The following is a 25,520-nucleotide window of genomic DNA, read 5'->3' as shown; positions in this document are numbered from 1 at the left end:
AATTCTAGATCTGAATCTCACTTAACTAGTAACTAGTTTTTCTAGTATCGTTGAACAACAGTGCCAGTTTAGTTCTAGACTAAATTGTATTATACCTCACAATAATCAATAATTAATCAACTATAATACTATAGAACTTATTGCTTTTAAGCGGAGGAATAGTAAAATGATTGCTTAATTGTAGTGGTGAATCGATTTATATTCTTTAAAAAAAAACTAAATACGGGTGAAGCCAATGGTGATCGCATTCGCCTTTGGTTTCTTTGCAGCCGAAATGATTCAAAATCCGGCTTGTTATTAGCAGAAGAATACCTTAAACATGCCTAGCACAAAATCCAGCTGACAATGCAAATAGTCACAAAATGGAGCCAAAAAAGGCAAAAGTGTAAAACAATGTAATAAATAAACAACTAACAAAAAAAAATCAAAAACAACTAAGAGTGAGAACGAACAGTCAGGTCAGTTATGGGCAAAAGTGACAGACAGAGCAAGAGAAACCATTTTGGGTGAGGGAATTCGAGTGAATGGTGCAGGCGAAGGGGCACAGAGGCAAAATAGAGGAGAGTACATACATTGTTGCTTTTCTCGCCGTCTAGCTGGCCGAGTCCCGAGTGTTTGCCGTTGCGAACTCGTTCGCTGTGGTGGCCGTTCTCCAACCCGGGAGACAGAGACGCACCGGGACTAGACCTCTTCTGTCTCTCCGTCCTGTACTTAAGGTTGGACCTGTGTAAACAGTATCAAATCCTGTCATAAACTAGATGCATTAAATAAACTAAAAATCATTAGAAAAATCTTGTTTGTGTCCTTAATAAACATTTTACCTGTGTGACTTCCTGAGGTCACAGGACCTCCATTGTATAATCAGAAGGATGATCAAATATTAATTTATAACCACTAATACCACAAAATTGTTCAATGATAACAATATTTAATCACTATTCTAATGCAATTTTTTTGACAGGATTAATTTGAAACCTACATGTGACAGTTTACACACGCAAAGCTAAAGATCTCAGTTTTTAATAAATCCAGACATTTCCAAGATTCTACATTGGAGTAATAACTTATACAGGTTTCCACCATTATTAGGAGTTAATTTTGGAGTGTGTCTGTGTCTGTACTTAATGGCCTATCTTTAAAGCCAGTGCCTTTTTTTACCCTTGATACAATGGCAAAATCCAGACATCTCTGTCAAAGCCTAAGAAATAGACTTTTGGACCTCTAGAATCTTTAAGAACAATATTTGAAACTACCACAAGCATCTAAATAAGCACTTGTTTGAAATATATAAACTTACATTGTTCTAAAAGAAGGCACGAATGAATTCCTAGAGATTAACATATTTGGTCTAAATGATTCAACTGAAGCCCAAAACCACAACAAAATAAAATGGTGAATAAGTAACAAAGGCATGTAGATCCACCATTAGGAGAATGCTACCATCTTCTTGGCATGAAAGACTACAGCACAAGGAAAAAGGACAGTTGTCTGGCAAAATACTGTAAGAAAATGTTTTGAAGGAGTAGATTTTTCTAGTCATATGAAATAAAATTAAAATCCATTTGGGTTTGCATCACTATCAACATCAAAATCTTTAAGGCATGGTGGCAGAAGCATCATGTTGTAAGGGTGTTTTAGAAAAAGTGACTGATGCACTTCAGAATATTGATGGTTTTAAATAGGGAAGGAAGAAATGTTGGGAATACTAAATACATCTCAAGAGACCTTCAACATTACCCTGGTCAACTTGTATTAAAGCCCTCATAAAACCCTGACTTGACTGAACAGAAAAGAATGAGTGAGCAAGGAGGCTCACCAACCTGCCTGTGATTACACCAGTTCTGTCAAAAGGAATAATCTAAACTTCTTGCAAAAGTATTGTGAGATGCTCATGAAAAACCTCAAGTGGTTTATTCAAATTCAGGCAAATAAAAGGCGATGTCACCAAAAACTGTAATGTATGGCAACCTTTGAGCCACTGAAAATGTTACAAAGTAAATATGAGCTAAAAACTAATACTGTAGATCTATCTAAAAACTTTTTTAAAAATGTAAAAAAACATCTAATGTGCTTTTTTAATATATTTTGAGACACATTATCTTTGCTATTCTTTGCTGAATTGACAAAAAAATGATTGGAATTTCAATGAAGTCCAATAAAAATACAATGATCAGAAATAGATGCTTTGTGAATAATGAGATGGAATAAAGTAAAGAGAAGTGTGCTAGCTAATCTTTATTTGGATTATGATTTTACACTTATTCCAAATTCATTTAAGATTAATTAATTAATACATGTTTAATAATTATTTTTTGGCTCATTTATTCATAAAAAAAAAAAAATGACCCAGACATTGTGAAGGATAAATATTTCCCTGCTCAGAACCTGTGTTGTGAAGGTGAGACTTGAAGCAGATGGACGATGTTAAAATAATTGTGTGGAGTGGTCTGAAATGTGTGTGTGCTCTTGGCATCACCTGCTGGGGGATCTGGAGATAGTGGCTATGGATGAGACAGAGGCACTGCGCGTGCTGCAGCAGCTTCCTCTGCGCTGGGGCCTCCTGCTGGTACACTCTGCTGGAGATCTGTAACACACGCACAACACACATACAACCAAACCAAAAGTGTGCACACGCATGAGCACAAACACACATGCACACAGAGACAAATCTGCACAAAAGATTCACACAAATGTGCAAACACACACTTGCACAGCTTAATTAACAAAGCTGACCATTTCTGAAGACATGTCCTCTGTGTCTCCTTGACCAATATTACATTTTCACATCCTTAATCATTCTATTGATTGAAATCTTTTTCAAAAACACGGAATGACCAACACAATATGCAGGGACTTTGGGGGAAAGAAGGAAAAAAACTCACTTCTTTCTCAGTTTGCTCTTGTCTTTGTGTTTGTTCTTTGGTGTGCCTGATCTGTAAACAAAGTGAAAATAACAGAAGCTTTATCCTGGTGGGGGAAGAGCTCAAAGACAGTAAATTAAAAGATTTATAAAAAAAAAAAGGAAAAAAAAAACACTTAAAAAATGTACATATCTACCTGTGTCTCCTTTTCCTTCTAGACCCAGATGTGGACCTACAAGATAAAGAGACATAAAGACAGACAAATAAACATAAATGAGAGTCAGATATGATTTAATTTAGATTTTAAAATACATTTGAACTGATAAGCCATTGAATTTAATCACAAATATTATAATAATATTACTGATTACACTTATCTTTATGGACAGATGTTAATCACATCTGGTAGCGTTTTCGCCTGGATAATTTGTATTTAATAATTTTATAAATACAGACACTAGTCCTGATTTTACCTAGAAACTGTATGGGGGTGAAAACTTTTGCACTCATTTAAAAGTCTATGCCATTGAGTCTGTGTGTGTGTGTGTGTGTGTGTGTGTGTGTGTGTGTGTGTGTGTGTGTGTGTGTGTGTGTGTGTGTTTTATGAAGCTGTGAAGGCATATCCGAAGTGAAAAGCCCAAGCAGGTCACAGTCATTCTGTGCCTTTATGAGGGACAGGAAAGTGAAGGAGAAACCTAGGTAAAGCTGTCAAAGTGACACAGGGTGTGAGAAAGAATTGCTGAAATGCTTCTGCTGTGTGCTGTGCTTCTGAGAGTGAGAGAAAGTGAGATGAGAGAGAGAGAGAGAGAGAGAGAGAGAGAGAGAGAGAGAGAGAGAAGACTCTTTCTTCAGCTTTTCTTATAGCAGAGAAAAATAATCTACTGTTGTATATGTAGACAAAATATAATAGTCTACAAAAAACTACTCAAAAGCACATGCTCTGTAGGAGGGATATGTTGTCTTGCTTGGTGGCCTATCTTCTACGTGATGTACCAAAAATGTACACAACATGTATACTATATGAAAAAGTTGGTGGCCACCTAAACGTAAGACCCACAGTATAGGCATTTTTTAAACATCTAATTTACAAGACTGTAGACATATTTAAGCAGGTTATTTGAACTTATGCACAAGTACAGGAATAGCGTACTTCATCTACTGATTATGTCATCATCTTATTCACTTCTACAGTTCTGCCTTGGAAATCTGGTTCGCTGTGACCTGGAATCCTGGCTTTGACTGTAGGCAGTCGTGCCGTAAAAAAAAGCTTGGCATTTCACCCAGATACTGCTCCCTCTATTTTCTTCTTTCCGGGAAGCTATCTGACTCCAGGGACTCGTCCCCCCCACTCCCCCCTCTTTTTTTCTTTCCTTACTCAATCCATAATTGATTGGGGGATTTTCAGGGAGATGAGACCATTGGGCCAGTGTAAACTCAATACGAGAGGCAGAGGCAGACTAGAAGTGGGGGAGGAGTGCGACAGGGAAGAAGAGACGGCTAAAGAAAGGATGGAGACACCAAGGACTGTAGGTAATTTGCTGAAAGGCTCGTTTTTCATTGACACTTTGAAGGTCACACGTTGTCATATTTTATGAACCAGTTTAAAGAAAGGGAGAGAGAGAGAGAGAGAGAGAGAGAGAGAGAGAGAGAGAGGGAGAGAGAGAGAGAGAGAGAGAGAAAGAGAGATAGCACTTTATGTCTCTTCCAAGACTGATAAATAATGTTTAGGTTTAGCTTAATGAACTCTAATACAAGAGGCAAAACTTGAAGTTCATTTCAAAACCATATTTTTCAACGTCAGATAAACAGCTTAGGCCTAACAAATATCTCCTCATCTGACCAATATGGAGTGAAATCTCCTTGTCTGACAAATACGGTATGATGCATTCTTCTGCTGGTCCTCTCAAGGTTTCAAGGTTTGACCTTCTGAGATTGTACCTTGTCTCTCAGCGTTAAACACTGTCAATTAATTCCTACGTTCTATGAACCTGATTCCCTGTTCTATGGGTCAGAAAGGTAATAATCATATACACTGCTGTTACTTTATAAAAAAAATATATATCCCAAAATGCACTGCGCTATTTGTTGTGGTTTGAGCAATAATACTGTGCTCATTCTAGACGTCTACACATACTTGTTACAATTGTAAAGAGCAGATTAATCGTTTTATAATGTTATTTAAAATTTTTACTTACCATGGTCTGGTTTTATACTCAAGAAATAAAACACAATAAAGTCATTATAAAAAAATAATTGATAGGCTGTGATGGGATATGGCCTGTTGGGAAATTTATTCACATATACCCACAGATCCCAAAGCGATTAAGCTGCAATTTTCCTAAAATATATATATTTTCAATTATTAAAAACTGACACTTCATCGTTTTTATTAATTTATAAGTAACTTAAAATGTTGTGAAACATATTTTTAATCCTATTACCCCTGTAAACAGATGTTCTCTCAGCAGTCTTTTTAAATGCTGCACGTTCATCACGTTACATAAAAACTGTAACTATTCCTATTTAAAAACTGCAGCTTTACCAGTGAATATCGAAAAGTGCTCATTTTCTTCCAGACTCCATCCAGAAATACTACAAAATCATTGCCTCAAAGGAAAGTGTCCTAATATTAGTGATCTTTTCGATTACTTCTTAATCATTTTCTAAAGAAAGATATATGAGAGCAAGGACATTATATAAACCAATATAATAGTTTAGAAAATCTGAGTCAACCTGAAAACAACTCAGGATCAACATTCTTATAATGTTACAAGACGTATAAAAGGATTAGAATTACATAAAAAAACTAATAATTGGTTATATGACATCATTTATTTTCTTGTGAGAGAATGTAACCTCTGTTGCTTCACACACACACACACACACACACACACACACACACAGACACACACCTGTCTCTCTTGTGCTTTTTGCCACTCTTCTTCCTTTTTCCTCGTCGTGTAGGAGAAGAGCTGTCAACACTGCAGATCAGATTAAGACAAAATAGAAAAAAAAACGTTCACATATACTGTATATATATATATATATATATATATATATATATATATATATATATATATATATATATATATATATATATATATATATATATATATATATATATATATATATATACACATATATATATATATATATATATATATATATATATATATATATATATATATATATATATATATATATATACATTTTAAATCAATTTTAAATTGCCTGGAGTTGTTGTTTGTGCACTGTGTAATCTTATAAAATGTGTTTTGAGTCTCTTCATTCTCTCTCTCTCTCTCTCTCTCTCTCTCTCTCACACTTGTCACTTCTACCTTTGGTGGCACTTCTGCTCGTTCTCTTACTCTTAGAGCAAAGCTTTTGATTGGCAACATACAATTCTCTCTTGTTCTCCATCACCCTCATATACAGTACTGCCGTTATTTTCTTGGTTTCCTGGTTTTCCGAGGTATACAATTCATTATTCTGTCACTTATAAGCCTTTTTCTACTACATTGTAAAACAACACTACCTTGCTAATCTCCAACACACGTCTTAATCTCTTTGAATTAACAACAATGTTTAAGATGATCAAAGAGTTAGTGGAGTCCAGAATTATTGGCATCCTTCATGAAAATGTATGCAAAAACATATCTCTGGATGATGTGTTTTGTCATATTTAACACTTTTAACATTTATTTAAAATTAACACATTTTCTTAAGTAATGCTCCAGCACTTAACAGTTGTAAAAAAATATTGGCACCCCTACAACTAAACATATGGTGACGCCTCGTCAGTAGAGCAGCAAGCCATTTCCAGTAATGTTTAACATAGATGGAGACACTTGTTGAAGGATTTTGGACATTCCTCCAAGCACATATGGACCAGGCGAGTCTTAATACTCATTAAAAAACCTAACAATTTTTTCATTAAATTCCAAAAATGTTTAGAATGCTAATACATTTGACATATGGGTATGAGGGGAAAAAATATTTTTTTTTTTCTTTTACTTTTTAATAAGATTTGTTTTGTACATAAAATACAATTAAATATAAAAGCTTTCTTTGATGCTTAAGAGTAAATCAATCTGTTCATTTAATTCTTTTTTTTTTTTTACTTTTTGTTAATACTGGAGTTCTTCAGAAAAGAAGACAAAAAAAAAAAGACATTCATGTAAAAAAAATACTGACCGACTGTGTCTTCTGCCTTCTTCTTCTTTCTTTTCTTAGGTAGAGGAGAAGGTGAGCTGCTGGACTTCCTCTTGTCTCTGAGTGTAAGAATAAATAGAAATAATTCACATACCGCAAGAAGCCATGTTGCTGTTAAAAACCTGACATTTTGATTTAAACTGCTGGTCAATTTACTAACTTGTGAAAAATGTTAACATTTTGTGTGTATATCAGCTGCTTGTTAAACATTCTGATTTTGCTCAAGGAGACGACGTAATAAATAAAAAAGAGCAACAAGTAAATGGATACATAATCATAGAGAGACCGGGACCCACACCTCCTACTTCACTATAACTTGCATTGCATTCTATTTATTTTTATATTTTGCACATCACAGTACTGTGTAAAAGGTTTTTATAATCAGAATGCTTTCAAAAATATGAATTTTAATTGATCACATATTTTGTTTTTAACACCCTTTTTAGCCAAGCCAAAAGTTTTACATTGATGTGAAAACACTTTGGCCATACTGAATACCTATATATTGATGATACTTTCTTTCGGCTTCTCCTGTTAGGGGTTGCCACAGCGGACCATCCGCATGTTCGATTAGGTACACGTCATGCCCTTCCTAACACAACCCTCCCCATTTATCCGGGCTTGGGACCGGCACTAAGGCTTGTGCAACCCTAATGGCTGGGGTTGGTTCCCTGACCAGGGATCGAACCTGAGCCGCAGCAGTGAGGGCACCACGTCCTAACCACTCGACCACCAGGGAACCTACCTATATATTGATTATATTTTAGTTTATTTGTATCTTAAAAATGTACAGACATTGTTTTCAAATTGTCATTATTGGGTACTGAGTGTATGTTAATGACCTTCTCTGTTCTATGTATATGTACAAATACTTTTGCTCCAGCCTTTTAGTTTTTGCTCTCATGTTTGCCTCGTTTAACATTTTCATCCTTTTTTTAAAACTTTGCCTTTACCTGACATTGTTCTGCTTTGTCTCATACCTTTTTTGCTAATAAGGCACAGTGTTTATACAAACCTGCAGTTGTCTTTGCTAGTGTTGTCAAAGCCAAACAATTTGCAGATTCGAAATCTGCATAAACACAGCTGGATGAAATTCCCACTTCTGAGGAAGCAAACACTTGAGGTGGTTAAATAAGACTGTGATTTTGTGCATCTGTGAACATGCTTCATTTTTAAAAGCAGTTCTTGAGGCTTGAGCACAAGAGCACTAGGCCTTTACATTTTTGTGATTTTAATGACATTATAAATCTGTTCCTATTCAGAGAATTGCTGTATTAAACAATAGAGTACATGGCATAGGTTCCACAATACTGATTTAATACATATTTATTGTGATATCATGTAGTTTACAGCAGTATTAAAATATATTCTAATTACACCTCTCTCTATCACATTGTTTTTTGTGTTTAATTTAGAGTGGATTCAGTGGATCAAACTTGGTACCCAGAAATACAAACACAGTTTATTTGAATACCTAAGATGAAGTTATGTTGCAAAATATAAATCCAAATATAGCACAGTATAGTGTGGTGTATATACTATACCACACTATATTCTACTTAACCCATACAACATCATACTATACTATACAATACCAAATAATATGAAAGCTTACTGACTAATACTATAACATACTATACTATATCATACCTTCTAACACTACGCTACGCTATGCTACGCTATACCGGGGGGCGGTTGCTCAGTGGTTAAGGCGCTGGGTTACTGATTGGAAGGTCAGGAGTTCAAGCCCTGGTATCGCCAAGCTGCCATTCTTGGGCCCTTAACCCTTTGTGCTGTATCATGGCTGACCCTGCACTCTGACCCCAGCTTCCAAGCAAGCTGGGATATGGGAAGAACGAATTTCGCTGTGCTGTAATGTATATGTGACAAATAAACACTACTACAATATCCTACTTTAATGTATCATACTATAGTATGTATGTGTATACTATACATATATTTATTTTCTCTTTTCCACTCTTGGACCCTTGAGCAAGGCCCTTAAACCTCTGTGCTCTGAGAGCAGTGTATAATGGCTGACCCTGCACTCTGACCCCTAGGATATGCAGAGAAATAATTTCACTGTGCTGAAAGGAACAAGTAAATAGCACCTTAATAATATACTACACTACTACATACTGACTTTACCATATTATACTATACTATGGAAAATGAATTGTAGTCTAAATGTAGTGTTTAAATCTCTATATATTTCACTTTCAGCTGGTATTTTATAAGAAGATTTTTTAACAAGAAATATGCATACTTAACATACAAGATTTTTTCCTTTTTGTAGAAAATAACAATTATTCTTTTGGAGTGGTAGCAGCAATATTTTGCTTTGTGCAAACCACATGGTCTGTGTGAGCTATAATTAGCAGCAGCTCAATATTTTGAATGTATCTTTCCTTTGCACAGAAATGTAGAAAATATATCATTTTGTTTTGGAGCTCAGTAGTTTAGGTTGGCTTGAAACCAAACAGTTCTATTCACTAAGACAATCGTGAACTGCAATGTCTCCGAGAGCAGTTCTGTGTATTGCAGATACATTCTCTGCAATAAACCTCTGTAAACTTGTTTCCCATAAAAAATATAGGTAAAAAAATGAAAATCTCTCCTTTTACTATGTCCAAACATGTACGACTAGGATACAATTTGTTAGTGTGGTTGTTGAGATGTGTTGGGAATTTAGCTTGCACCTCTGCCCTCAGGCTTCAGCACGCTGTTCACTTGCACAACTTGTTTTTTTTGTTGTTGTTTGTTTTATCCTGTGGGATTCACACCCAATGTGAAGCTTTATTGCAAGCTAAAATATTCACCTTATCTGCACTGTATATTCTTCACCTTTTAATCCAAATGGTGTATTCATATTTGATAATATTATTATTATTTTATTATTATTATTATTATATACTATATTACACTATACAGTATACAGTAAACACTAATGATGTGCATCTTAATAACTGAAGGTCGATTCACATTTCAAAGCATAGCCAATTATATGATAGATTAAAGATGTACATGGAGCAGCTACCGATGCGATGCAATAGGATTCGCCCCTTTTACAATACAGTGTGATCCGATTTTCGATTTGATTGAACACAATGCGATTCAATGCAAAACATTGCATAGAAAAATGGAAAAAAAATATAATAAAAATAAATATAGAAAAATATGAGGTTATGTATTCAGAAGTTAGCCTTAAAAAGTAAAAAAAGCAAAAAAAAAAGTAAAAAGATGAAATAAAACCAGACATTATTTTTCTAATTTGTCTCCAGAAAGATACAGCTCTACCTCTGCCATGTCAATCTTTTTTTTTTATGTGACTCCCAGGATACGCCTCGGTCTGCAAAGTGATTACTGACGTAGCAGCAGTGGTGCTGAGAGAACACGCTTGAGAAACAGTTTAGCGAGGAGAAATCAATCTACATATAAATTACTGGTCACATATTATTGGTCACTTTCTAAATAATAAAATTATATTGCATCTATAAATAATTATATATAAAAAAATAGTTTTTTACTGATGCAAATACAATAAAATACGATGAATCCTGGTACAAATGGCAACTTGTACAGTATGCATCACGTTGTTAACTTTTATGCTGATGCACCGATGTGGAACTGTGAATCTTACCATCCCTATTATACACTATACTGTATGCGTATACACTATAACTATGGAAAGCCTTGCACTGCTTTTTCTATACCCTTTTCAACATACTTTTTCAATGCAGCAAAGTATAAAATCCCTTTGGGCAATTTACTATTATTTCTGTAGTTCTCGTTCAGGTTTTTGTTATGCAAATGTAATATTTCCATGAGCATAGAGGAGAATCGCTTTCCTGCATATCGTCTTGATAAATACAGGACAACTGCGATGAATGTCTCCCTGCTTCTCACTCAGTAGGAAGTTCTCTTTTTTCTTTCTCTCTGAGATATAAGGAATAAGTTCTATTCTCCCAGTTTTTATTTCATGTTACCTATATTCATTGTGGGTGACAGAATCCCGATCGTAGTAGTCTCCATGCCAGTCGTATTCATCCTCATAGCCATCAGCAAACCCACTTGCCTCTGCATCCGCTTCAGCAACATGCGGTAAAACTGTCACCCTGGGAATTGACAGATTAGATATTAAAGGTCATCTCCATAAATATTTCAGCCCCATTTTTCTAATGAGTTGTTTTTGCATAATAACCCCATTATTATTTCAAAATTGCAGCTTTATTAGATGGTTACATAAAAACCAACCAAATCAGCTGCTCTTTATACTGATATGTGTTTTAGCTGCACTGATCATGTCAGTGTTTCAGTGGCAGGAATAACACGCTGCAGAAATGACAGCAAGTTTTCACTCTTCCTTCACGCATTATGTGGATGCATTTTGAACTAATCAGAAATAACAGTGCTTTTACATATAAAACTGAGCTAGGAATGAAATCATAGCATTGATTAAGATTTCAAATCAGATCATTAGCTATATTTATTGATGTCCACGCTTTGTAATTATACTCTGCAAACATGTCTGGCTTTGCCTCATTTGCTATCTGTGATTGTTGTTTGTCCTTCCTTATAATCTTTATAATCGTCAGTTTTGTATTTCACAAATGTTTGGTCTTGTATGACAAGTGAGATAGCAATGGTTATCAAATTGCATCTAACACACACACACACACACACACACTTGGGATTTGTGCATAAACAGGATTAGAGACAACTCTACCATCTGCATACACATTCTGCGCGTGTGCGCGTGTGTGTGTGTTCTGTCAGGATACATTAAGCAATTTGCATGTTAACATTGCACTTTGCCTCACTTGCTCTCCAGCATCTATTCCCTCGGACATACTGGAGGCGTTTTGCAGTGTTAGTATTGCAATTACACCCTTGCTAGTCTTCATAGAGCAACTGCTACAAGAGTGATTTCTTTTGATTTTTAAATCGGCAATGCTGCACAGATGCACAAGGACTTCATTTGAGGCTATAATTCTTTAAGAGGCGTAACCTTTTTTGCCTTCTACCACTTTTCTTTGCTTCCATTCCAATCCATTAGGATTTGGCTTAAAAAAAGGTTCTTAATATCGCAAATGCTTCCTAACAGCATACTTTATACTATTAAATGTAATGTAATTGATATTTAAAGCTGAATAACCAGTGTCAAACTGTATACCTGAATAATCATATTATAGTATTAGAGTCATATTATAGTATTAGTATAAACTGGTATGCAGGTTATAAATGCTACCTGTGTTTGTGCTTCTTTTGCAATGACCTTTGCCTCTCTAAAAAAACAAAAACAAATATCCTCTGGTTATGTGGCAAAATCTATCCAATCACATGAAAGCATTTTTATAGCTGGTCACCCCTGGCTGAATGATTTCATATTCATTTTTCTTTTCATATTGAAAAGAAGAGCCCAGAGCATTCTAAGAAATGAATAATACGGCCATCTCAGTTAATATGAAGCGCTGCGCTTTGCTGCAGCACAGAGAAATAAACTCAGCATAACTCTCTACAGTTTTCATTGGATTTCAGCATAATGCAATGTCAAAAGTGGCTTTAATACTGAGATCTTTCAACACAAATATCTCTCATGGGTCACTTTTCAGCCTCTTTTATATTACAGATTAGGCTTTCGTTAGCCAATGTGGATGAGACCTAACCGACTCTAAGGATGTTTACACATTCAGCACCAGAATCATTGGAGAAAAAATATCAATACAATAATTTTAAACTTCATTACATAATAATAATAATAATATGTTTAAGGGAAGGGCAGATGACCAGGCCTACTAGGGACAAGCAAGCCCTTTATGAGCATCGATTTAAAGTAAATAATTATTTTAATCATCATTTTGCTGTAACACACAGTGATTAGTTAGGTCTGAACTGGTTTTAAATAGAGCAATATAAATGGATAAATATACATGGATAACCATAAACCTATGCTAATTGTGTCAATGAAACAATTATATAAGCTTTATTTTTTACACAGAGAGATTGACAACAAACTCCATTGATTGTATCGAGGCACAGATCTGGGAGGGGTACAAAAAAATTCTGCAGCATTTAAGGTCCCAATGAGCAAAGCGGCCTCCATCATCCATAAATTGTAAAAGGTTGGAATCACCAGGACTCTTTCTACAGCGGGCCGCCCGGCCAAACAAAGCAATCGGAGAGAAGGGCCTCTCAAAGAGCTCCAGCATTTCTCTGTGGAGAGAGAGGAGACCCTTCCAAAAAGACAACTATCTCTGCAGCACTCCACCAATCAGGCCTGTAGGGTAAAGTGGCCAGACAGAAGCCACTCTTTAGTAAAATTCACATGACAAAGTTTGCCAAAAGGCACCTGAAGGGCTCTCAGACCATGAGAAACAAAGACTGAAATCTATTGCCTGAATGCCAAGCGTCATGTCTGGAGAAAACCAGGCACCTCTCATTACTTGGCCAGTACCATCCCTACAGTGAAGCATGGTGGTGGCAGCATCATGCTGTGGGGAAATTTTTCAGTGGCAGGAATTGGGAGACTAGTCAGGATTGAGGGAAATATAAATGCAGCAATTTGAAGAGGCATCCTCGATGAAAACCTGCTCCAGAGCGCTCTGGGATGATGGTTCATCTTCCAACAGGACAACAACCCTAAGCACACAGTCAAGAAAACACAGGAGTGGCTACGGGACAACCCTGTGAGTGTCCTTAAATAACCCAGCCAGAGGCCAGACTTGTACCCGATTGGACATCTCTGAAGAGATCTAAAAATGGCTGTGCACCGACACTCCCATCCAACCTTCTGCAAAGTAGAATGGGGAGAAAATGCCCAAAAATAGTTGTGCCAACTTGTATCATCATACCTAAAATAATTGAGGCCTTAATTGGTGCCAAAGGTGCTTCAATAAAGTATTGAGCAAAGGCTGGGAATATTTATGTACATGTGATTTTATGTACATATTTTTATAAAGAATGACAATAATTCGGAAGCTGACTGAAGGCAATATGGAGGCTGTGGCAAGAGATAAAGAGAGCATGGGGGAAAAGAAAGAGAGGATGTGTTGGAGCGAGTGAGCGATGTGATTTTATTAAGTTGCTGTCCCACGGTCTCTTCTGTGATATATGGCTGCCGTGGTATCGGCAAGGCCACACTATGGAATTAACAGAGGGTCATTTTTCACCTGCACAAAAAAGCTAAGTCAACACTCTGAGTAGCTCAGTGTCCAAAACAGCAAAATGAAGAAATAAGGAGAATTTCTAAATAGGGTTATTTGTGTGTCTGAGTGTTTAGGCATGTATATGTGCATGTGTGCAAATGACAGAAGTAAACATTTCAATATAATAAGTTAAAATAAAGAAGACAATATTGTACTTTTTATCCATTTATAGCTACATTTAATGTTGCAGAACATCTGCAAAAAACATTTAGTTCCTGTTATCACTTATGTTACAGCTTTCTTCTCTTTCTCATGTGTAGGAAAATGTGAAATTGCAGCTTCATGTCTGGATTGTTACAAAGCTCTAACACTGCTGAATCCTTCCCAACATCTTAAATATACAATAACACTTATATGATACATTTCCTCACAACAAACTTCCTCATATAATATGAATCCACGAATCCTGCAGCTCTTGCTATTGTCAGAAAATGAGTCAAGACCTTCTGACCAATCAGAATTTAGAGTTTTTTTTAAAGCGCTATGGTACAATAATAACGTATTATAGTCTCACCACTGATAATATTATAGTAATATAATGGATGACAGGTGTCTGAGGCTGGTCTCAGACCTCTCTGAACTAGTTAGCACCCTCATTAGTTATACAGAGGGTCTGAAAGGGGGGCTCTGTGTGTGTGTGTGTGTGTGTGTGTGTGTGTGTGTGTGTGTGTGTGTGTGTGTGCGTGTGTGTTTTGCCACTGTGGTTATGTGATACTGTTAGAGCAGCACTACAGTTCAAACCACAGCACCAAGCTTAAGATCTGCAGGAACCACAATTCAATAAGATCTAAATGTGACCGATGGGCAAATTTGTGTCGTGTCTGTGTGATATTGTGTGTTTGTGTATGTGTGTGTGTCAGTTTGTGATGTAGATTATATTTCATTTTTTAGAGAATCGCACGGATGCACCGTTAGCCCGGGTTTTATATGTAATTAATCAATTTAATTGCAACATACTTCAATTATTTAAGATTGGTGTATTACTATTAAAATGTAAGTAAATTCTACTTCTGTAGACATATTTGAATGTGTGAATAACTATTTTGGCTTGTGCGTGGGTCCCGCTTAAACACCTAACAGACGAGTTCGGCAGACATAGTTTGCCATGGCACATTTGTTAATTTTTTTCATTTGCTTCATCATAAAGATGTTTGTAAATAGTAAAAACATATTCACAATAAAGTGAACATTTTAGGACATTTTGTCTGTTAACTTACAATATTTCGACCTCTCGTGCTGCTAACACAATCACACTTGAACGGCTGTGAAGAGAGATTTGTTGCTTTTTAGTTGTCTGTTTATTGTTCTTATTTTTTCCCATCAAGGGACTGATAGTGAGCATAGAATACTAGGTGGTTTTCTCACTCGCTTGCGGCGAACACCGTTCAGTTTATCCCCTGTGACACATAACGTCCACAACGTGCTTCCAAAAGGAGCAGACAGTGCGACATGACAACCACAGTTTAGTAAATCCGGTGAGTAAATTTAAACTAACTTTATAAACCATGTTTTTTCTAAGGTTGTGTACATGTACATTTTAATTGTGAAGAACAGCATTAATTACCTGTCATGATAATGTCATTTTGTCAAATAGTTTCTTATTGTTAGAACGTCACTGACATGGATTCGTATCAACAAATTCCAGTAGGAATCCTCTGTTTGGACCCCAAAATTCCACAACCTAACCCTTCCTGATTCTGCATCATTTTGAAAAGGAATTCAGTGATGGAACTGGGCAACCATTTGGACTAATTTATGCCCTGGAATAGAATCCAATGTGTTAGAAAAACACTTTCCATTTTGTCCAGCAGGAGACAAAATGAAACCTTGGAAAGGTTGACTTCATTTTAAAAGGTGTAAAAATAAAAAAAATAAAAACATTGGCAAACTTGTTTTAAATATGTTTCTTCACTTGTTTGTATTTTAAAATGAAAACTTAAAAAGAAAAGAAAATGTAAAAAATGTTGTTTGTTCGCTTTTGTATATAATTTAATGTAAGTAAAATGTGAAGTAATTTAACAGAACAAGATACTTAAAAGCAAATACTGTAGTCTATTCAAGTGAAAATAATTGTATGAGAAACTTGAAATTTAAGGTTATGTTTACTCAAGTGAATCTTAAATCTATCAAGTAAACATTACTTCATTTTTTCTTTAGGGCAACCAGTTTCCTTTAATTTTTCAAGTAAACTCAACACATCCAGGATTTGAGTGTGGCACTTGACTGGTCCTATGATTAAATTCTAATTAATATTAATGATAGGGTTATTTTTATTGATGTGTCTGTACATAAATTGGCTATTACAAGAAATAGACAACAATATAAATGTAACCAATGGAACGGTTGCTGGTCTAAGGCTAGAGTTAGCTTTAGGTTTAGCATAAAATTCATTCGAATCAGAGTGTGTCTGTGTGTGAGACTCACGGCGGTCTGGGATTAGATCCTTCTCTGGTTATGACTCCCTCTTTCTCCATCAGCATCTGCCGAAATGTCCCAACCTTCTGCCTGATTTCCTCTTCGGAGTATCTGCATGTAGAACACAAACACTGAGTAAAACATTGCAAACAGACATGCATAGATATACCACACAAATGTGCACAAACACACACATACACTATATACACATGTATAATCTCCACACTTGCTATCATCATGTGCCCATCCGTCTATTATAGAATAATAAATGACAGTGTGCATCAGAACCAGTGACAGGAGTCAAATGGCATGAAACGGAACAAGCCCATAACACACATGTAGCTTGTCAAGCACTGCAATAGAGATGTCATACACACAAAGAGAATGGGTCATGGGATCACCAGTGTGCACCAGTCTTAGATCTTGACAGAGCTATACTGTGTGTCAGGAGCATTTGGATTCTATATCAATCAATACGACCTGCTTAGCAATTAGGCGTAACATGGCATACTTTCATTTCTTTATTGGCCTACATGACTTTTGACGTTAATTTATTTCAACCATTTATAACTGGAATTAATACTAATAGTAAATACCAATCTAGCAGGGTAAAGCTAAAGTAAATCTGCTACATGTACTGTATACTGTATGGGTTGGTGTATATTGTGGTGTTGATAAGGAAGAAACATTATGACCAGGAAGTATCCTGAAAAAAAATCTATACACTTGCTTGTATATTTTAATACACATTTATAGTAGAAATAATTGGCTTGGTTAGTTGTGAGACCAACTATGTACCAAACCTGGCAAACAGGAACAAAGCTCATTGTAATTTTGCTAGACTGCAGATACAAAAAACATAAAAAACACAAAACAACATGCCAGTATAACACATTGCATTATATAACCAGACATCATGTTTATTTTCCAGCAACAATCATTTATTAAGCAAATGCATAATACAGTCATACAAAAGTACCAAAAATGTTTGTATTTTTACACTCTATCGGCAGACTGAACACGCTTAAAGGAGAGTACTAACTGCATTAGTACATGTACATGCTCATACTGTGATTGGCCTCTGTTGCAAAATCAAATATAGCTGTGCTCTTCTCTTGAACTCCCGATCACAGATGGCACAAAAATTGTTGGCATTCGCTCACATTCACTCACAGTTGCACCTCTCCGAGCCAAATAAACCACATATGAAGGGTGAACGAAGGGTGTCTCTGTTCCTTCCAATATGCTGGAACACATTCTTTGTGGTGTATGCGTTAAACCTGGGTGTGAATTCTGGTCCCACTGTGATTTCGCTGTGTCTATTTTTACATTGCAAATCATCCAGGAGAGCTGAACTCATTACGCTTGCTCTCAAAGTAAAGAAGGACAAACGCCTTACAAGATAGGGATTATTCAGAATCAAGTCATTCAGAATTCTTTTACCAGGTGACTGGCAGTTGGTGAAATAAGATCCAAAACCTTGTGAAAATTTTCAAAATAGGTCAAATGTGCCAATGATTTACACTAAGTGTAAATAATAATACTTTGCATTTAGCATTTTTATACAGTCGACTGGATAATCCAAGACCAGCCTTTTTTACCATTCATCCAAAGAACACTTGTACATACTGTGCATAGTGGTGTCTGAATCCAAATATTTCAACAACCAAATAGAAATATTATTCACGAAAAAGAAGGTCTACTGACTCCATCATAATTAATCATCATCCTGCCGACACACAGCAGATTAATCCGGGCCTTTCACCAATAAAATATGGATGTCCATCCAAAAATAAATCCCTTGTGAGCAGGAAATCTGTGTGGTTTAATCTCTAACTAAAGAGGCGACTATAAGGACAAAGCCAAAGTCATTTGTGTAAACATGCAGCTCACGTGTATCAAATGCCTGAAATCAGCTGTCAGCCATGACAAAAAGGAGAGAGCAGAGCAGGTCAAGCCGTTGTCTGATCCGTAAATAGATCATGACCTTGTCACTTCCAGGTTCCTGGAGCAAAGTGAGAATTTTTACCGTGCTGTAATTTATTCAAATATAAACAAGTTTGTTTTTTATAATTTATTTCTCACATGGCAGCAATATTCGGTCTGGCCGAATATTTTTTTTTTTTTTGGAGAAGGCTTTTCAAATATCAAACCCTAAGTCCACTGTGGATCTGTGTGCAACCACATCCCATTTACATTAATTCCTTTTGGTTAAAGCTGTTACGCAACCTGAATTAGAACTGAAACTGGGTCAAACTTGGAAGCTTTGCACCACAGAGATCAGAACTCAACTTTCTGACTATTAGCCCTCAAAAAGGATTGAAAACTGAGTTCTGTATGCTGTCACACTGAAAGTCCGCTTGACGGACATTTTAAAATGACCCATCACAGAACTTTTCGCACACTTCTTCCACAGAATCATACTCAATCAAAGAGTCTTGTTTAATTTTTCCCCATTAAATCTAATTTTGTCAAAGTGTTCAAAAGTTTGTTTGCCTTTGGAAAGCCAAGTAACAATCAACTTGCATCCAAAATCATGAACCTTTTCTGGAAAAGTATACAAAAATATGATACTGATTTCAATTACACAGGAACACTTTGGACTTGGCAATCACTAGTTGTTTGGACACAGCATGTGCATTATGGTGCTTCAAGAATGCATGTAATATTCTTTAATAAAGTACCATATAATGAACAGAAAATGGTTTCAAATTGGTGCACTTGATATTACAGATGTTGATAGTTTCTCTTCACTTGAACTAGAAAACCCATGCCTGTTCCAGCATCCGCATCTCATCTTTCAAGTATGAAATTAATGTAGAAATATCTTCCTTTGTTGTTTGTTTGAATAGTAAGAGCAGCAATGTAATAAGAATACGAAAAAGGGATTGGGTACAGGGATTGATATGTGATTTAAATCATGATGATTAGGTTTGGTGTCTAGAATACAACACGTTCCTGCAGCAGCAAAAAGAGATTAGTTCATTAAGAGCATGTCATGTCCCTTATCATCTCCAGCTACTGCAGTCTGAAAATGATACTGACAGACTGTGTGTGTGTGTGTGTGTGTGTGTGTGTGTGTGTGTATGTGTGTGAGACTTAAACCAAGAAACCTTAAAGATGTTCTCTCAGTCAAAAAAATCCATACTAAAGCACACACCTAAATATTTCATTTTAAATGCACAGTAGTCTGGTATAATATGCGCTGACATTAAAAGAGAGAGGGGAAATGCAAATTCGATAGCTCGGCCACATAACAAATGCAGCGAATTGCCAAAATTAATGACTGCATTGAGTTATATACACTGCCTGCTTTCAGTGCTCATATCATTTTCTCTAGAATGCTGTACTTGAAGCTGTTGGTTACCTTATATTTGGCGGCAGAGAACACAATAAATATCTCTGCTCCTATTTCACTGGCAAAAAAAAGGTAGTAAAATTTACCCTGGTTGCACTTTTACTCTTGGATTCTCAGCACAGCAGCAATGCCCAAAGTCAAACTGAGCAGTTTATGTGACAATATCATAAAAAAGCAAGACTAAGCCATTCTATTTTTGTATGTATTCCCTCGGTTTCAAGTCAAGTCAAGTCAAGAGGCTTTTATTGTCATTTCTACTATACACAGTGGTACATAGAACACAGTAAAAACGAGACAACGTTCCTCCAGAACCCTGGTGCTACACTAAACAACATAGAGCTACAACACATAACACAAAGCTACATAAAGTGCATCAAGTGCAACCGAGTGCAAACAGTGCAGACGAAAAACAGTACAGACAGACAGACAACAGTACAGACAGACAACACAAGACAACACAAGACAATACACATAACACAAGATAGCGCCGACCAGTAAACCTACTGTATACTTAGAATATACAGCACTGTGCAAAGAGAACTATAAAAACTATAACCAAGAGTATATATAAACAAACACTATGCAGTGCAAAAACAGCAGTAGCAGCAGTCAAGAGGTGCAAAAAAGCAGCATGTAAACAGTAAAATGTGGTATAAAAGTATAAATAATAAATAAATACATGGTTGTGGAATGGATTGAGATGAATAATGAGGGTGTGTTAAGTTTCTTAATAATAATTAGGTTTCTTAATAATACGCCAAAATATGATTCTGAAATCTTTGTTGACTTTTTTTTATTTTCAACAGAGCCCAAAGAATGTAATTTCCAATAGTTCACAAAGCAGATTTATGGTTAATAGTATAAGTCTAGTGTTTATACACTGATTGAAAATGTCCGAAATTGGTCAAAAGAGAAAATATGACAAATCTAACAAAATACTACATGGCTGTTCCAGTAAAAATTGAAGAAATGTAATTATAGTTTACCACCAAATAATTGACTATTATGTACTGGTACTGAATGAATGGCCATGTGGTTGAAAACAGAAGGTTTGTCTCTGATCTCTATGTAGTGCTGCACTGTATATAGCAGAATATAGCAGCACTGTATATTTTGTGTGTCATATAAAATGACAATCATTTTTGTATTGTCTGAAAAAAAATTTTTTTAACATTGGTCAATTCTCAGTATATGACTCAGGCTATCAGGGGTATTGAAATATCTTACAGACATCATGTGATCACTGATATCTTCTGATAAAAAAATATATAATATATAAAGAGAAATCTGAACAAAATATCTAATGTTCTTAGGCATTTTTTTTTGCATTAAAAAAGTTGCTAATTTATAAATAAAAAAAAATTTGGCATTACATTGTAACTATAACAACCATAAAAACTGCAGACTTATACTGGTTAGTATCAGGTTGTACTTATAAGGTATGGCTTATTAAATCTTGCTGTCTGTCTCAGGTGTTTCAAAAGCCTTTGTTGTAAATTGGTTGGGGATTACAAAATGATCAGTATACTCTGAAAAGAAGAACATTTGTTTCACATTCTGAAAACTATGAGATAAATCAAATATACAGCTGCTTCCAAACAAATGATATAATACATGCATGGGTGGTAGGTGCATGCATACGTTTTCAGTGCAAAAGACCAAGCGTTTTCTATCCTGTCCTGTGTTGTAATTGCACGAAATACAAGAAACCAATTTTCCAAAACTGGCATTTCCTGCAGGGCAGTTTGTTCTCGAACAGTACTGATAAACACGGCATTGCCCAAATGGCCCCGTTCTGACAAGCGGCAGACTCTCGATGTCAAACAGCGGCACTTTCAATTTAGTTTAGCATGCCTCTACCGGAAAATGAAATCAGAGGAGCGTGTCCAGACTGCAGTGTGAAGCTGCCAAGGCCTATTGTCACAGTGTTTGCCCTCAATATAATGCAATTTCAAAGTCTCATGTCCAGTGCTTGAAGTGGGCTGGTACTCATCGGTATCGAGCACCAACACCTGCAAGCAAATAAAAGAATAAATACCCTGTTTGTACCCCATTTATTTATTTTATTTTCCCTTTTTTTATAATGACCACCATTTCAACATTTGTTATCAGAGTGGTCTTCTATGCCTTATCATTATTACTACTGCTTTTAAAATAGTAATATTGAGCTCATGCTTTTGTAGCACACCCCCACAAGACCTCAAGGTTTATTGTGTTTCTAATATGCCTTTCTGCTCACCACAATTGAAAAGAGTTTTCTCCCTCCAACTGTTGTTTACTGGATGTTTTTTCTTCACCTTCCTTTGTTAACTGTTGGCAGCGTTGTGTGTAAAATTCCCAGGAGACTTTATATTAAAGAACAATAGCATCACCAGCATTAATAATAATAAACAAAACAACAAGGAGTGCTGATTTCTTCCTAGCCCAGACTGTAAATTCAAGGTGTTTATCCCTGACACTAATCAAAATGTCAGCAACTACACTTGAAGAAACACAGACTAATTTCATTCATATACTGTATGTTTTATTGATGTACCATAACATATCATCAGCAGTGTTTGATAAGTACCTGTGAAGTAAAATAAGTAAATGTGTGCTAATAATTTGGATTACTTTCTTGACAATTGTAGAAATAAACATTGTCCAATTGATAAAACTGTTCATTTTGTGTAGTTTGAACAATAGAGCTGTTTTTTTAATTTTTTAATTGTAATTTTAATTTATTTATTTATTTTATTATTTCTTCAATGTCATGTAGTTGTTAGTGGTGTATAAATGACCATTATATATAAGTGTGAGAGTGCACTAGTTGAACACACTTTTCACACAACATGATTTCACCCAGGATCACAGTAACCAAGAGCAACCATCATGCATTCAGAGATGCTGGTCACAAGGGATCCTTTACAACAATACCAGGATTTATCAGCTTGTATGCAGAGGGACCTTTACCATTGACAGCCTGTGTGTGTGTGTGTGTGTGTGTGTGTGTGTGTGTGTGTGTGTGTGTGTGTGTGTGTGTGCGTGTGTGTGTGTGTATGTGCATGTGCATGTATGTGTTGGTTTATCTTAGCATGTGTGTGTTGGAAAACAATTCTGGTGGATCTGGTGTGTTTGAACGGGGAGGAAGTGAGTCTGCTCTATCTTATCCATGCCTGCTCACAAACAGACCCCGAAATCCACCTTTTATTAACAAGACTGCACTTTATATTCAGCGGCTATCCAATCCAACGGATATTTGACAGCTTTTCAACAAAGCTGCATTCTTTCTCTCACATGCTGCAGTAAAATCCATACATAGTTCATTCTCTGCAGTAAAAAAAAAAAAGTATTACTCTCAATTCTAATAAAAAAAAATAAAACCGTTACAAAAAAGCTTTTACTGAACCAAATAATTCAATCAACTCATAGGAGTAGTGCTTGAACTGTATTATATTGAAAATATTTCTTCTTAGAGATTTTCAGGTCAGATTTATAGCCGTTAGCCATATACAAATTTGATGTACAGTATACCTACAATTATATCCATACAGAGAACATTGTATGTAGCATTTAATTTGTGTGTCTGTGTGTGAGTGTGTGTGTGTCTAAGCCCAATTGATAATGAATGGGAACCATCAAGTCCACAAAACACTGTGTTCAGCATCTTCCTTCACACACAATAATGATTAACAAAGCAGAATTAGGATTCTGAATTGCTCCAGATGATGTAGGTGGCACAAATACGGTTGTAGTGTAGAGGTTGGGAGCTTGATACTCCATATGCAAAATGCCTCTCTTTCTCTGTAATGCCACGCATTGTTAATTTGCGTTATTGTATAGTATTGATGGTTTCTATAATTGCGACGTGATAGTGGTGGTATTAAGAGGTGGATTAAGTCGGGTAAATCCTCACTGAAGGCCCAGGTACCAAATGCACGGCTCGTCACTGGTTGCTCTGCTTCAAGCAGTATATGTTTATGTTGTCATTTCTATCCAGTCAGATTTCAGCCATTACATCATGTGTTGCCAGGTTCAAAGTAAGCTTACGCCAGTAGTGTAAAGTACATGCTGCTTTTCCTGACCTTTGATTGGATAGTCAGAGAACACACTAGTCAGCGCTAGCAAACCACATTTATAGCAAACTGCACAAGCTCAAATATTTTTGCGTAAATTTTTTCATTTCACAATGGCTGACAAAGGAGAAGAAATTAAAATGGTCGCAAATATACTTTCAAGGACATTTACGAGATGAAGAAAAGTCAAAACAATTGTTAAGCTTTTTAAAAACAACATTTATACTTTTGCATTTCCGTTCCAGTAAAATTAGCAAAAACGCACAATTTGCCTTTATTTCAAATCCCCAGGAAAACTATAATGCACAAAAAAAAATTGACCAAAATTCACAGAAAACCGGGGTTATTTATCAAGGTTAATATTAATGCTTCAGCCAAAGATGATGTATGGAGGCAGTGACACTGTGGCTGCAGAGAAAAAGGAGACTGTTGAACTGTGTTAATTGGGTTTCTTGCATCGGCAATGGCATTCTCGCTGCATGAGATACGCGTCATAATGACAGTTTTAAGAAGTGGATTGATTCAGGTTTTAGGTAAATATGTTTGGTATTTTCGCTTAGGAGGTTTATGGATGTGGTGAGGAAAGACATATTGGTAGTTAGTTTGAAAGAGGCAGATGTAAAGTACAGGGTAATATGATGATCTGCTGCAGCAACCCCTAATGGGAGTAGCCAAAAGAAGAAGAAGTTTTATATTTTCATTTATTAGAAAAAAGAGACATTTGTCAAAATGCTTGCCTCTGCTAAAGAGTTAAACAGAGATGAAAAAACTGAAATATTCCCTTGATAATAAAATGGATACCATATTGAACTTTTTGCCTAATTTGTGTACATATTTATAGTGCTCAAAGACAGATAGATAAATAGACGGACGGACGGGCGAGTGGACGAATGGACGGACGGACAGACGGATAGATAGACGGATAGATAGATAGATAGATAGATAGATAGATAGATAGATAGATAGATAGATAGATAGATAGATAGATAGATAGATAGATAGATAGACAATTTAATTAATCCCAGATGACAGTAAAAAGCAGACGTTATTGGTATATATATATATATATATATATATATATATATATATATATATATATATATATATAAATATATGCATTATTTAAAGAAATAAATATACAGTTGATAGAGTAGTAGCCTGGAGTGTTTAGTGTAACCATGTGCAACCATGTGTAAACTGATTTAACAGCAGACTTGGGGTGAATCAAAGTGCCAGTGCAGTGCAAACATAGTCAAAGTGAACACACTAACCAGTGCAACAGCAGAAGAGTGAATTGCTTTAAAGTGGCAGTGCATACAGTTATGAATAGTGGAATAGTATAAATCCCATTATATATATATATATATATATATATATATATATATATATATATATATATATATATATACAAACA

General features: G+C 35.7%; 1 protein-coding gene across 1 annotated transcript in view; it reads right to left on the bottom strand.

The window, feature by feature from the left end:
* srrm3 (serine/arginine repetitive matrix 3) overlaps positions 1–25,520 on the bottom strand; it is a 79,643-nt gene that overhangs the window by 13,057 nt on the left and 41,066 nt on the right. Inside the window, exons 3-10 of the mRNA XM_046839838.1 lie at positions 16,703–16,804; positions 11,060–11,188; positions 7,052–7,132; positions 5,774–5,842; positions 3,058–3,093; positions 2,883–2,933; positions 2,477–2,584; positions 436–723 (exon numbers count right to left, since the gene is read on the bottom strand). Coding sequence (XP_046695794.1) covers positions 436–723; positions 2,477–2,584; positions 2,883–2,933; positions 3,058–3,093; positions 5,774–5,842; positions 7,052–7,132; positions 11,060–11,188; positions 16,703–16,804 — 864 coding nt within the window. The remainder of the gene's footprint in view (positions 1–435; positions 724–2,476; positions 2,585–2,882; positions 2,934–3,057; positions 3,094–5,773; positions 5,843–7,051; positions 7,133–11,059; positions 11,189–16,702; positions 16,805–25,520) is intronic.

This window comes from Silurus meridionalis, chromosome 25 (assembly GCF_014805685.1).
Source record: "Silurus meridionalis isolate SWU-2019-XX chromosome 25, ASM1480568v1, whole genome shotgun sequence".
NCBI classification, from domain to species: Eukaryota; Metazoa; Chordata; class Actinopteri; order Siluriformes; family Siluridae; genus Silurus; species Silurus meridionalis.
Note: the sequence above shows the minus strand (reverse complement) of the source record. Positions and strands in the feature narration are given on the sequence as shown.